Genomic DNA, 11340 nt, shown 5'->3' with positions numbered 1-11340 from the left:
ACATTTTGAGTAAGGAGTATTAGCAGCCACACTAAGATAAAGATGTGAGACTGGTGTGGTATAAAGAATAAGAGTAACGAAGATGGGATTCCTGAGAGATGTGTGGAAAGCAGAATGGACAGGAAAAGAAATAATGTGGTTCATGAAAGATGTGGAGTAAGGATATCTGTGGACAAGAATTAAAGAAAATGTGGTTACAGGGTATGGCCACATGGAGAGAGCAATTATAAATAGCATAGTGAAAAGGGGTATGTGTGAGTATGGTGGGAGATGGTTGGCCAAGAAGGTGGATGGATATGATAAAAGAGTGCGTGAGGAAGGTATGCCAGTTGATGAGGCTAAGGAACTGACAAAGGATCAAGATGGTTGGATGAATTTTGTAAAGAGAAGTGTATGATAAGGATTTGGCATCCTTTTCGTAACTTGACAGTCATTGGATTCACTCAGTCTCATGGATAATTATGAAACTAAGTGTGGAAAGTGTTTCGATGAGGTAGAGTCAAGCTGCTAGAGAGTTGAATGGTGAGTCAATGAGTGTGAGGACCATTGCACTATTGATTCGTACTCACACAATCATTTTTTTTCCTTTTCCTTCCTTTCTGAACACAACCTCGCTCCAACTACGGGCAAGAAAAAGAGGTGAGATGGTGATGTTGGTGATAATGATGATGATGACAACAGTAATGATGATGACACTCCTTCATCCACACTACCCAATGAAGCCATGATCGACCCTCCACACAGTACAAGCAATACCTTATCCATGGACGCGTTTGTGGAAAGCCAGGACCAAATGCACATTCTGAATATACTCCCAAGAGACCAGTGAACAGGGCAAAGTTTGTGAGAAATGAGAGCAAACCAGTATTCCATTCCAATTCAACCTCTTCAATAGAGTGATGCATTTTTATTTCATCCTTCACTTCCTTTATTTCATTCTTACTACTTCCACAAGCTTTTACTTTGCTTAAGCATGACTTTTCAAACTGGAGGGGTTGGATACAGTCTTCATTAACTCCTTCATTACCAGAGATCTTTTAAAAGTTGAGTAAGTTATCGTCTGGTAGTAGAAAAAATGAAAATAATACTGTAATAATATCATATCGTAAAGCACCCTCATCTGTGTAGGGCTTAAACCCACCTCACCAATGCAGGTCCTAAAAACTGTGTGGCCATCAGGTAATTATAACATTTTTTCTTTTGGATCCATGCACCCTGACCAACTGCAGTGTGGGTGATGATGAATTTAACATCCAGGTTACAATGATTGGCAAATTTTATATATAGCAACAAATTGTAATAATACTGGACTGTAGTATCCTCATTTGTGTACAGATGATGGTGTTTTGTGGAACAATGTTATTACAACTTGTAGTTTATATTTTTAAAATCGACATCGGAGTGGTGGGGCATCTCCCTGTGGGCTACTATGATTTTAACTTTTGCACTTCATTCCTCCTACCATCAGACAATTGCATTCAGTTTAATGGGAGTCTGTCACAGTGGAAGGGTGAAGTTTATAGAGTCTGATTTTCACTATTTTCCTTTTCAATATGGTGACACATTTTGTAGTCTTAGTTGTATCTGAAGGCCCAGGTTCATCTGAAATGTGAACCCCATGGACTGCAGGCTGATTTTGCCCTTACACAGCAGTCCACTATCTTCCTTTAGGGGAAACTGGGAGAGAGCTGAGGGATATTTGTATAACCAGGTAGTGAAGATCCCTGTTTATATCAGTGCCACTGCATGAAGGTGTCCATATTCAGCATCCTAGTTTAGTTTGCTTCCACTACACAATTTTATTCACCTCAGGACAGACTACTACCAGTGAAGGGGGTTAAGGAAGGCTGTATCTAACTCCTCCAGTTTAAAACATCTCCACAAAGCTAAATGATATCTGGTCACTGCAGTAGTAGTGGTGGTGGTAGTTGCAACACCAGACTCATCTGAATATGAATGAGGTAAACTGCTGGTTCAAGCCGCCCTTTTTCAGCAGTACACCACTCTCTGCTCAGGGGAGAGGGAGAGACGTGAAAGATGTTAATACTATCGGATAACTCCTTCACCTGGACATACTAGTGCCACCACATGAAGGCACTTCTCTCCAGCACTGCAAAATATATCATCAGAGAGAAGAGGCTAAAATCCTACCCTGCAGTCTCTACTCATGGAACAGCTCACTTTCATCATACATTATATAAAGGAAACAACAACTGCTTTCCTCTATAACCTACAGAAGTAAAGCCACAGATAAGTATATCACTTGAACTTCAAAGCAAGTACAAAATATCTTCTTAGTATAACAAAGTATCGAATCTGTAAATGCTGGTGTGTTTTCTCGTGTAACAGTAGTTGATCACACACTCCATAAAGCTGTGACATTGATGATAAATACTCGCTGAAGACTTGCATGTGTCTGAACATTCACTTACACTACAAGATATCCACGGGTATAAAAACAGCTACCTTCAGTATAAATTGCTGTTTGTCACAAAATCACCTAACAAGATGCCACTGACTTATATCATAACAACAACAGACAAATGTCCTTCACACTCTACAGAAAAATGCACTGAAACATTCCCAAGTCTCTGCTAAATGTATAAAATGCACATTAAGACGTCATTCTTTTTCCATATTTCTACAGGTAAGGCAAGCAAGAGTACGAAATATGTGCCACTTCGGAAGCTTGATGCTCTTGTGTCTTTTGGGCCAGATTTCTTATTAGCTTAGGAATCGTTTTATCACCTCCTCCTTGGCGATTTAATTTGGTTATTACACCTTAGTATGTTGTTTATGACCTTTTAACAGTGATATAGTTTGGACAAATAATATAAATGGGAATACTAAAGAACCACGTGTAGCAATGAGCTGATATGGAAGATGTGTTAGTTGTTGTCATTATGTATTTGTAACCTGTTAACACAAACTTTAGATTAATATTACTAAGGAGAATATCAGCAAACAATGTGAAAGGAAGAGATGTTACTAAGCTTCCTAAACCAATGAGAAAATGTGCCTCTCTATGACCAAGGCAAAGTTGGCTGTGCGTAACAATGGATTAAAAGGCCACTCTGTCTTGGACACAAGACAACTGTGCATAGCAATCCTGAAGCAACAATTTGTGCGTATTGTTTTAGCAAGAGGCAATATCGGCCATGATGATGACAGGCAACTCAATGGGCTTTTGCAGTTGAATGTTACCTAACTCATACTGGGATTGTGATTCTGCAAATGCAATGCTACATAAAACAAAATGACATTACATAACAATACTCAACACCAAAATGGAGTTCATTCTGTAGCAACCATCGCTCTTCAGCCAATAACAAACCATCATTAAACTGGATATCCTTCTGTAATTAAGCTCAGCAACAACCATCACTGCTCAGCCACTTACATTTTTAAATCAAAGGGAAATTTTATCCCAGCATAAAGCCAACTCCCTGACAGCACAGGCAACCAACATGAGCTTAAGAATTGACAGAGCAACAGGGGATAACAGAACTGTGAAGCCACATGAGTGAATCTTATGATGGGGGAAAAAAAAGAAAAAAAAGAACAGGAGTGTAAAGCTGTGCGTGTCATTACGGCGAGCCTGAGAGATTGTACATAAAGTTGAGTTTCCTACAGTCCTTGGAGTTGTGGATGTCAATGTGGTCGGGGCGGTCAGAGGGGCATTGATGGGATGAAGGCGGGGATGAATATTCCCGGGAAACCACGCATAAGAACTCCGTGTGGTCCTCACTCCCGTAGCTGTACTGAGACCCTATGTTGATCAGCTGTGCAGGGAGAAAGTATGATGTCAGTGATACAAATGAAAGAACCATCTATACCAAACCACACTGTGCATCTGCCACACAATGAACACTCAGCAATAATTAAAATAATTATATAGCAACACATCATCATCATCATTATTATCATCACCATCACCATCATCCCACCTCTTTTTCCCCACCAGGAGCCACATACCTGCTCAAACTTCCACCCATCCGACATCGTTGAGACCAGTTGCGTAAGCTCATTTTCGTGACACTGAAGGACTCTGTACATGTGTTTCTTGCCTGCTTTAGGTGGTCGGTTGTCTCGATGGCTAATTCGTTCTTTCACTAACCTAATCAATTCCGTTATATTGTAGAATTCTGCCTCTTCTAATATACCTGTGGAAAGAAATATGGTTATCAGAACAGTACGGTGCATGGGTATTTATCTGGTATTCTTTACATCCTTTAAGTACAAGGGGTGCTTCAGAGGGATGCCTTGACATGGTGGCACTAACAAGACAAAGACACTGGAGCTGCCTGTTCATACAAACATCTCTCAATCCCCTCCACACTTCTCAAAAGGATGCTGGACTATGGGAGAGGGTCAATTTAAGACTACAATCCACCAGGTTCACTTCCACATAAGCTTCAGGTTGTAACTACTTCTACTGCTATTCAGACTACAACTACTACTACTACTGAGTCTCTCACACTTTTACACATCTCGAATTTCTTTTTTACTGCAACTGTTGGGAAGCAATCAGCTGGTTCTGGCACTTGGTTTAGCTTCCAGAACACAGAAAACATCAGCTGTACCATGGCCAACCCTGATATAGGGATTCCTTATGAGGAAACACAATGTCATATTTATGCATATATGTATGTGTGTATCAATGGAACTTTACCTGGCAATTCTTTATAACATGCTGTGAAGTTAGGAGCAAAAAGAACATCATCAAAGAAAAGTGACTTACAGCAAGGTCTTAATGTACAGCTATATAACACAATGAAACGTGAAAATAAATTACAGTAGTAACATTTTACCTTCTTCTGCTAAATCTTTATTCATTACTAATTTCCCATGTCTTAAATAGTTTAGCACGGGGCCGAAGTACGTTGGGTCTCTGTCAATTAAGTAGGCACCGGTTTCATCCTGTAAAATATAACATTAATTAATAAAACTTTATTTCATGAGTATAATGGTCTGGGCAAATATTACAGCCTACGAATAATACAGCAATTCCTCACAAAACAAAACAGCTGTGATCGTAAAAGCTGATGTGCTGTGAAAATCGTGTAAAGTGGGGTTATGTTTCAGAAAGAAAGTCTGTATCCCCACATGATGATCTATCTATCTTTTGCCAGACCCCTTAATCCCTTATGATGATGATGATGATGATGATAATAATAATAATAATAATAATAATAATAACAATAATAACAGGTAATTAAAAGAAATTCAAGGCTGCAAAAAATTATCAAAACTAATTTTATGTTGTGGTTGGGTGTATGAGGGTGTATTAAATGACAAAGTCCATAGTCACATTAAAGAAACTGTGATATTTTAGGATCTGTGCTACTGCTATACTCTTTTCACCATAAGCTGGCCCAGATTCTCATCATTCTGCAGCTTTTTTCACTTACTTCAATGGCAGAATCGACAATACTAGGGCTCCATAGCCTTTCTATACTACTTCTTTATGACCAGCATTGCAGTCTTGTATAATCTATCGTTACTACTCAGCACTGGCCAGGTTAGAGTACTTTACAAAGGGTATACAGTAGTTTTATCTACCTTGGCCCTTCATTGAACATCCTGACTGCATAATAGTGTGTTGAATGAAAGAAGATGTGAGCTGGGGGGAGCGCAGTGAAATGGCAGGGGACAGGGCAACAAGGAGGTGATTTGTTTGTGGCAACCCCTTACGGGATTGAGGCGTCTGGCAACAGATAAGTGGATGGATAGATAGAGAGATAAATGGATGGACAGACAGACAAACAGACAGATAGATAAATAGAGTGGAAGGCTCTCCTTTGCTGATTAACAGCTTTATGGTAAAAACCTGTTATGGGAAAGCCTTTTAAACAGGGTATTGCTCTAAGAACTCTTAAATCCAAAAATTCAGCTTTCAGAACTACCGGTTTCCAAAACATTATGCCATGTTACACAGGAGAGTTGATATTCCCTGTTCTGACACAATTACTGCACATTTGATTGCTTTATTTCACACATAAGAGCTGATAAATTACCATACCACAGTATTTCCATCTCTTTACTGTTAACATAGACTACTTATTACAATATTTTATCATTAGTTACTGTCATGATCATACATCCCAAAATTTTCCATTCTCCATAATGCCTTTTGGATCATATCATTTCAGATTTGAGAGTCCCTGCTGTAATAATAGGCTATACAATATCATCTAACTATCTATCTATTGCCAGACGCCATAATCCCGTAAGGGGTGGCCATTTGACTTTGAGTTATTTGTTTTACGGGGAGGGGCACCAACCCTCCACCAACCCACTTGTTGACACGTAGGGAGCAAGTATGGTTTGGTTATATGGTTACCACCCAGCGTTGTAAATGGTTTCTTGGCTTACAGGAAACCATTTGACTTGTCACTCAATGTAAAGCCACCTGTAATGGAAAGAAAAGCAATAAGAAGTGACAGGAAAGATGGGAGAAACAGGAAGAGAGGAGGGCAGTATCATAATTCATTAAAAAAAAAAAAAAAAAAAATCCTTCAATCCATACATTACAAAAATCCTCACATACAAAATACAGTATAGACAGATGCCTTAATCCCATAAGGGGTAGCCACAAGCAATAATTTCCACATCATAAAAAATATGTATATATCCTTCAATCAGTACCTTCCAAAAATCCTCACATACAAAATACATTATAGACAGATGCCTTAATCCAATAAGGGGTTGCCACAAACAATAATTTCCACATCACCCTTCACCAAATCTAATTAAACCAAGAGGCGTGACTGCCCAAAACTGCATAAATATCTATCTATCTATCTATTGCCAGATGCCATAATCCCATAAGGGGTGGCCATTTGACTCTGAGTTAGTTGTTTTACGGGGAGGGGCACTAACCCTCCACCAACCCACTTGTTGACACGTAGGAAGCAAGTATGGTTTGGTTACATGGTTACCACCCAGCGTTGTAAATGGTTTCTTGGCTTACAGGAAACCATTAGGCTTGTCACTCAATGTAAAGCCACCTGTAAAGGAAAGAAAAGCAATAAGAAGTGACAGGAAAGATGGGAGAAATAGGAAGAGAGGCAAAAAAGAAAAAAAATGATATTGCTTAGGTCACTTGCATAAAATTCCGATGTTCTTGTGATCCGTGAGGCTTTTTCCTTCTTCCCCACATAACTTCAACTCTACAGATACTGGTCAGATATAACAGCTATCACGTCTCGTAGTTATGGGACGAATCTTCTTATGCAGCAAAATGCACATTTATTCACACATATAACACGTAAAAATGCTAAATAATATACAAGAATTTACTAGGCAAGGGTAAAATTGGGATTAAATGAACTGATAAGGCAGCCCCACCTTGTCTGTGTGAAGCTCGGGGTCGTCTTGAACCAGGCGACACAGGAAGGAGCTGGGGTCTCTGCACAGCGTCGTTCTTGTCGTTAGAAAGTGCGTTCCTCCTACGTTTAACCTGATCCATTCTTGAGGTCTGGTGGACCCTGAAGCCTCACCATTAACGCAGTGATCATCTGTCCGAGGAGAAGACGCCATGTTTGACAATTGTAAACATTGAAGATAGGGGTACATACATAACTGCATTGGAAGAAATTGACTAGTATGGATTAATTTAATAAAAGCCATATCTTCATTGTTACTTATAAAAATGTATGGCATCAAATCATTGTAATTTATTTTTTTCCGGGGCATAAAATCATCGCACCCGATAAAATATTCTTACCCACGTCTTTATACTAACCCGCCTAAATTTGAATACCTAATAGGCTTGTTCGAGGCTTTTCACATTACAAGCTAGCAAGAACAGTGTATGGAAATGCAAATCCTGGTCGACACCCTCCTTATTACAGTCAGGCCTACAGGGAATACAGATTCAATATTCTTTCTCCTCAACCCCAGAGATAGATTATACAGTATGGTTACCACCTAGCATAGTAAATGATCTCTTGAGTTACCATTTAGCTTGTCATTCAGTGTAAAGTCACTTGGAGGCAGCACTACATAGAATGAGGGGCTGGTGTGTGCCCAATCCATTACTAGATAGTGATAGGAGAGGATGGATATAGAGTGGTGAAAAGGGTATCTATGAGGCAAATCAGAAATTGGGAGGTGTGGTGGACCAAGAAAGTGGTTAGACATGGTATATGAGTGTGTGAGAGAGGTATGGAAGCTGACGAGGCTCGAACTAACAAGGGATTGAGCATGCTGAATGGATTCTGTAAGTTTATGATAAGGGCTTGGCACCTCTTTTTAATTTGACAGTTGTTGGATTGACTCTGCAGACAAGCTAGTATGCAATTGCATGTGGACAGGAGTACCTATTAAGTACATTTAATTGGGTATTCTGTTAATTAGCTGTCCCACTACTAGATTCTTTTCCATGCTTTCTATACCCTACCTCCCCCTACCTGCAGGTAGGGGGGGGGGGCAGTGAGCAGGCTGGTGATGATGATGATGATGATAATGTGATATACAGGATGGACCATTAACAGCACTCACTAGAATCTCACTTGGCTTCTTGTGTGTTGTGGGGATGGCTCAGTGTGCTGGTGTGGGTGTGGCAGTGGAAGCAGGAAATAAATGTTGCACGATAGACATTGCTATCACTGACTAACCCCTCCCCACACAAGGAATCACCCAATGCAGTGGAAGGGAAACATTATTTATAAACCATCCTGTATTATAATGGCTAGTTTTCACTCTTATTTGGGTAGGCAGCTCTGTTATGCAAATTCAAGCCATGATTTACGAAGCCTGAGGGGCACCTGATCCATAAGGCCAAAGAATATCATTAGCGCCATTGTGATAGTAAATCCGCCCTCACCCTATGCCCCATACTCTGGTAACAGCAAAGTGTGTAGGGCTTTTATCCCATTCAGTCTAAAATCTCATCTTCATTTTAATCACAATACCAACACACGATTTTAGTCACTGATTTTATTGAACTGTTATACTGTGTGGGTTTATAGGCTCTACTCAACCCCTGCAGTTTGTAAAGGTTCTCAAAAGTTGAATAAAACTGTCTGGAGGTAACAAAAAATAAAATTAGAACATTATCACGATGAACGGGTTATGTATGGGGTGAGAAGTACATACAGTATGGAGATTTAAACTGAAGCGGCTGTGTGTGAGTGAGAATGTCTATATATGTCCCTGATGGAACCTTGACTGAGTACAAACACGTAAACATAAGTATGGGCATGTCACTGTACCATCTTAAATGTGCACCTCGATGCTAATGTACCATCTTAAATGTACACCTCCATGCTACTGTACCATCTTAAATGTGCACCCCTGGATAGGATTGAACACCAGCCAGAGAGGGAAATATTAAAACTACAAGGTCCAGTGTACATCTTTTTTTTTTTTTTTTTTTTATTGACGAACATTTTGTTCCCACAGGAGGGACCTGTCAAGACCACATAACCGCACCGCTCTGCCCCCCACACAAGTCAACACCCCTGCCACCAGCCCATATACTAACTAAAAATAATACCCCATCAGCCACTCTATAATATCTATATTCATATTTGGAAATAACATCCCTTCCTAAAATTGATGCTTCATATGTCTTGATTTCAGTGCTGTGAATGATTCAAATGGAAGAATTTTACCCACATATCCAAATGTTCTATCTCCTTAAACATTTCTACATGTGGGTGATCATCCTTCCAGTTTCACTTTGTATTTTTTCAGGAATAAAATAATTCTTTCTATTTTCACTACTATTACCACTAAACACTTAACATAAAGCAGATAGCCAAAAAATCCCTCTTATGGCAGGCTTCATTCCTTGTCGAAAAATACCCACGCACTCATTTTTAAAACTTGCAATATTCCACACACAACTTTAATGGCCAGCATACAAGCTAAATACCCCATACCATGCAGGTAACAAACACAGTGAGCTTCTTTATCATTTTACAAATATAACTGAAACAAATATATAGTGTATCCGGCATTATTATTACTGTACTAAAACTCCCTTCGTCTTCCCATCAATGGATTATCATAATAAATACAAATACAGTAAGAATATTCACACAAGTATGCTTTGATATATCAATCTGGTTGGTCTTAATTAATATAAAATGTATTATCAAGTATTTCTCACCAGCAAATAACACCTCACTCCACGTGAGTATCTGCTGCACTATTAAAATTCCCCTCACCTCTTCTTTTAGGAGGGAAAAAAGGATTGGATGATAATCTTGAAAACCAGAGGTATTCATTACACTGATAATATACAACAACAATTAAAGAACTCTTGTTCCAAAGCTGAGAGAGGGAAAGCACATCTTCTCAGCTGGCAAGGCATCCACAAACTTGACAATCAATGTTCACTAGATCAACAAAACACACTTGGACAGTCTGATCTTTCAACAATAAATAATGTCGTACACATCACTCGACAAACCTGGAAATGTTACTGAGGGGCAGAGCAGACAGTGCCATCCTAAAATTATAGGCAGTTACTAATGCGGACGTTATAAATGAAGCTATAAGCAGATACATGAACTATAATGGTTATCTAGTAAACTGAACATCTGTGTACAAGAAAAAATATACATATGTATTACTGGGAGGCAGTTCAGTTATTTAATACAAGAAACATGATGGTAAATACATAAAATACCAATGTAAACCCACATACAGGCACCCACAATAAAGCTAGTGGTTATATGGACAGAGAGGAGAAAGAGAGAGAGAACACCACTCACAGGCAGGGGACAACAAGCATCATCCGGAAATATTTGCCTACGTCACAAGACAACATGTTCATTGAGTCACTTCTCTGGCTATAAATCTGGCAGAAACCCTTATTGGCAAAAGTGCATAATGAAAGGTAAGAAAATATATGCTGGTCGTGGTCCCAAGACGATGCTAACTGTCCACCTGCTGAAATTATATAACATTCTTTCCCAAAAATCAAGACTGGCACAATAAGTTCTGAGATAGTCTAGATCAGTTTCAGGTTCTCTTGATTTGTAAATCATGTGCAGTTCAATTATTTCAGTCCAAGGACAGTATTGTATAACACTGGAAGTCTGGCAAAAATGCAATAATTTTTACAAAACCTGGAACTAAAGGGATACGCTTATACATAAAGACTTCCTTCAGGCACTCTTTTAAAACACATTCATACATATATATATATTAGTGCAAAATATGCAGTCACATGTTCTGAAATCTAAAAATCATACAAACAGGAAAAAGTGGCCTGATGTGCCAAAACTCCTAAAAACTAACCATAACTATGAACTTAAAGAAGAAAAAGGAGGTTACGAGTCAGCCACCAGTGCGTCCAAACTGTGCAGCGAGCCGTGAGTGCAG

At 39.2% G+C, this 11340-nt stretch overlaps 1 protein-coding gene across 1 annotated transcript; it reads right to left on the bottom strand.

Annotated features, from left to right (window-relative positions):
- Window positions 1–3520: 3520 nt before the first annotated feature.
- inc (BTB/POZ domain-containing protein inc) lies at window positions 3521–7542 on the bottom strand. Its single transcript, XM_080269299.1, has 4 exons — window positions 7351–7542; window positions 4812–4920; window positions 3976–4163; window positions 3521–3782 (listed from the first exon to the last, which is right to left on the bottom strand). Exons 1-4 carry the CDS (start codon window positions 7540–7542, stop codon window positions 3588–3590), a joined length of 684 nt encoding a protein of 227 aa, XP_080125425.1. The 3' UTR covers window positions 3521–3587.
- Between the last annotated feature and the right edge of the window lie 3798 nt (window positions 7543–11340).

This window comes from Coenobita brevimanus, chromosome 33, assembly GCF_032717465.1.
Source record: "Coenobita brevimanus isolate Jiangsu-jjx chromosome 33, ASM3271746v2, whole genome shotgun sequence".
NCBI classification, from domain to species: domain Eukaryota; kingdom Metazoa; phylum Arthropoda; class Malacostraca; order Decapoda; family Coenobitidae; genus Coenobita; species Coenobita brevimanus.
Note: the sequence above shows the minus strand (reverse complement) of the source record. Positions and strands in the feature narration are given on the sequence as shown.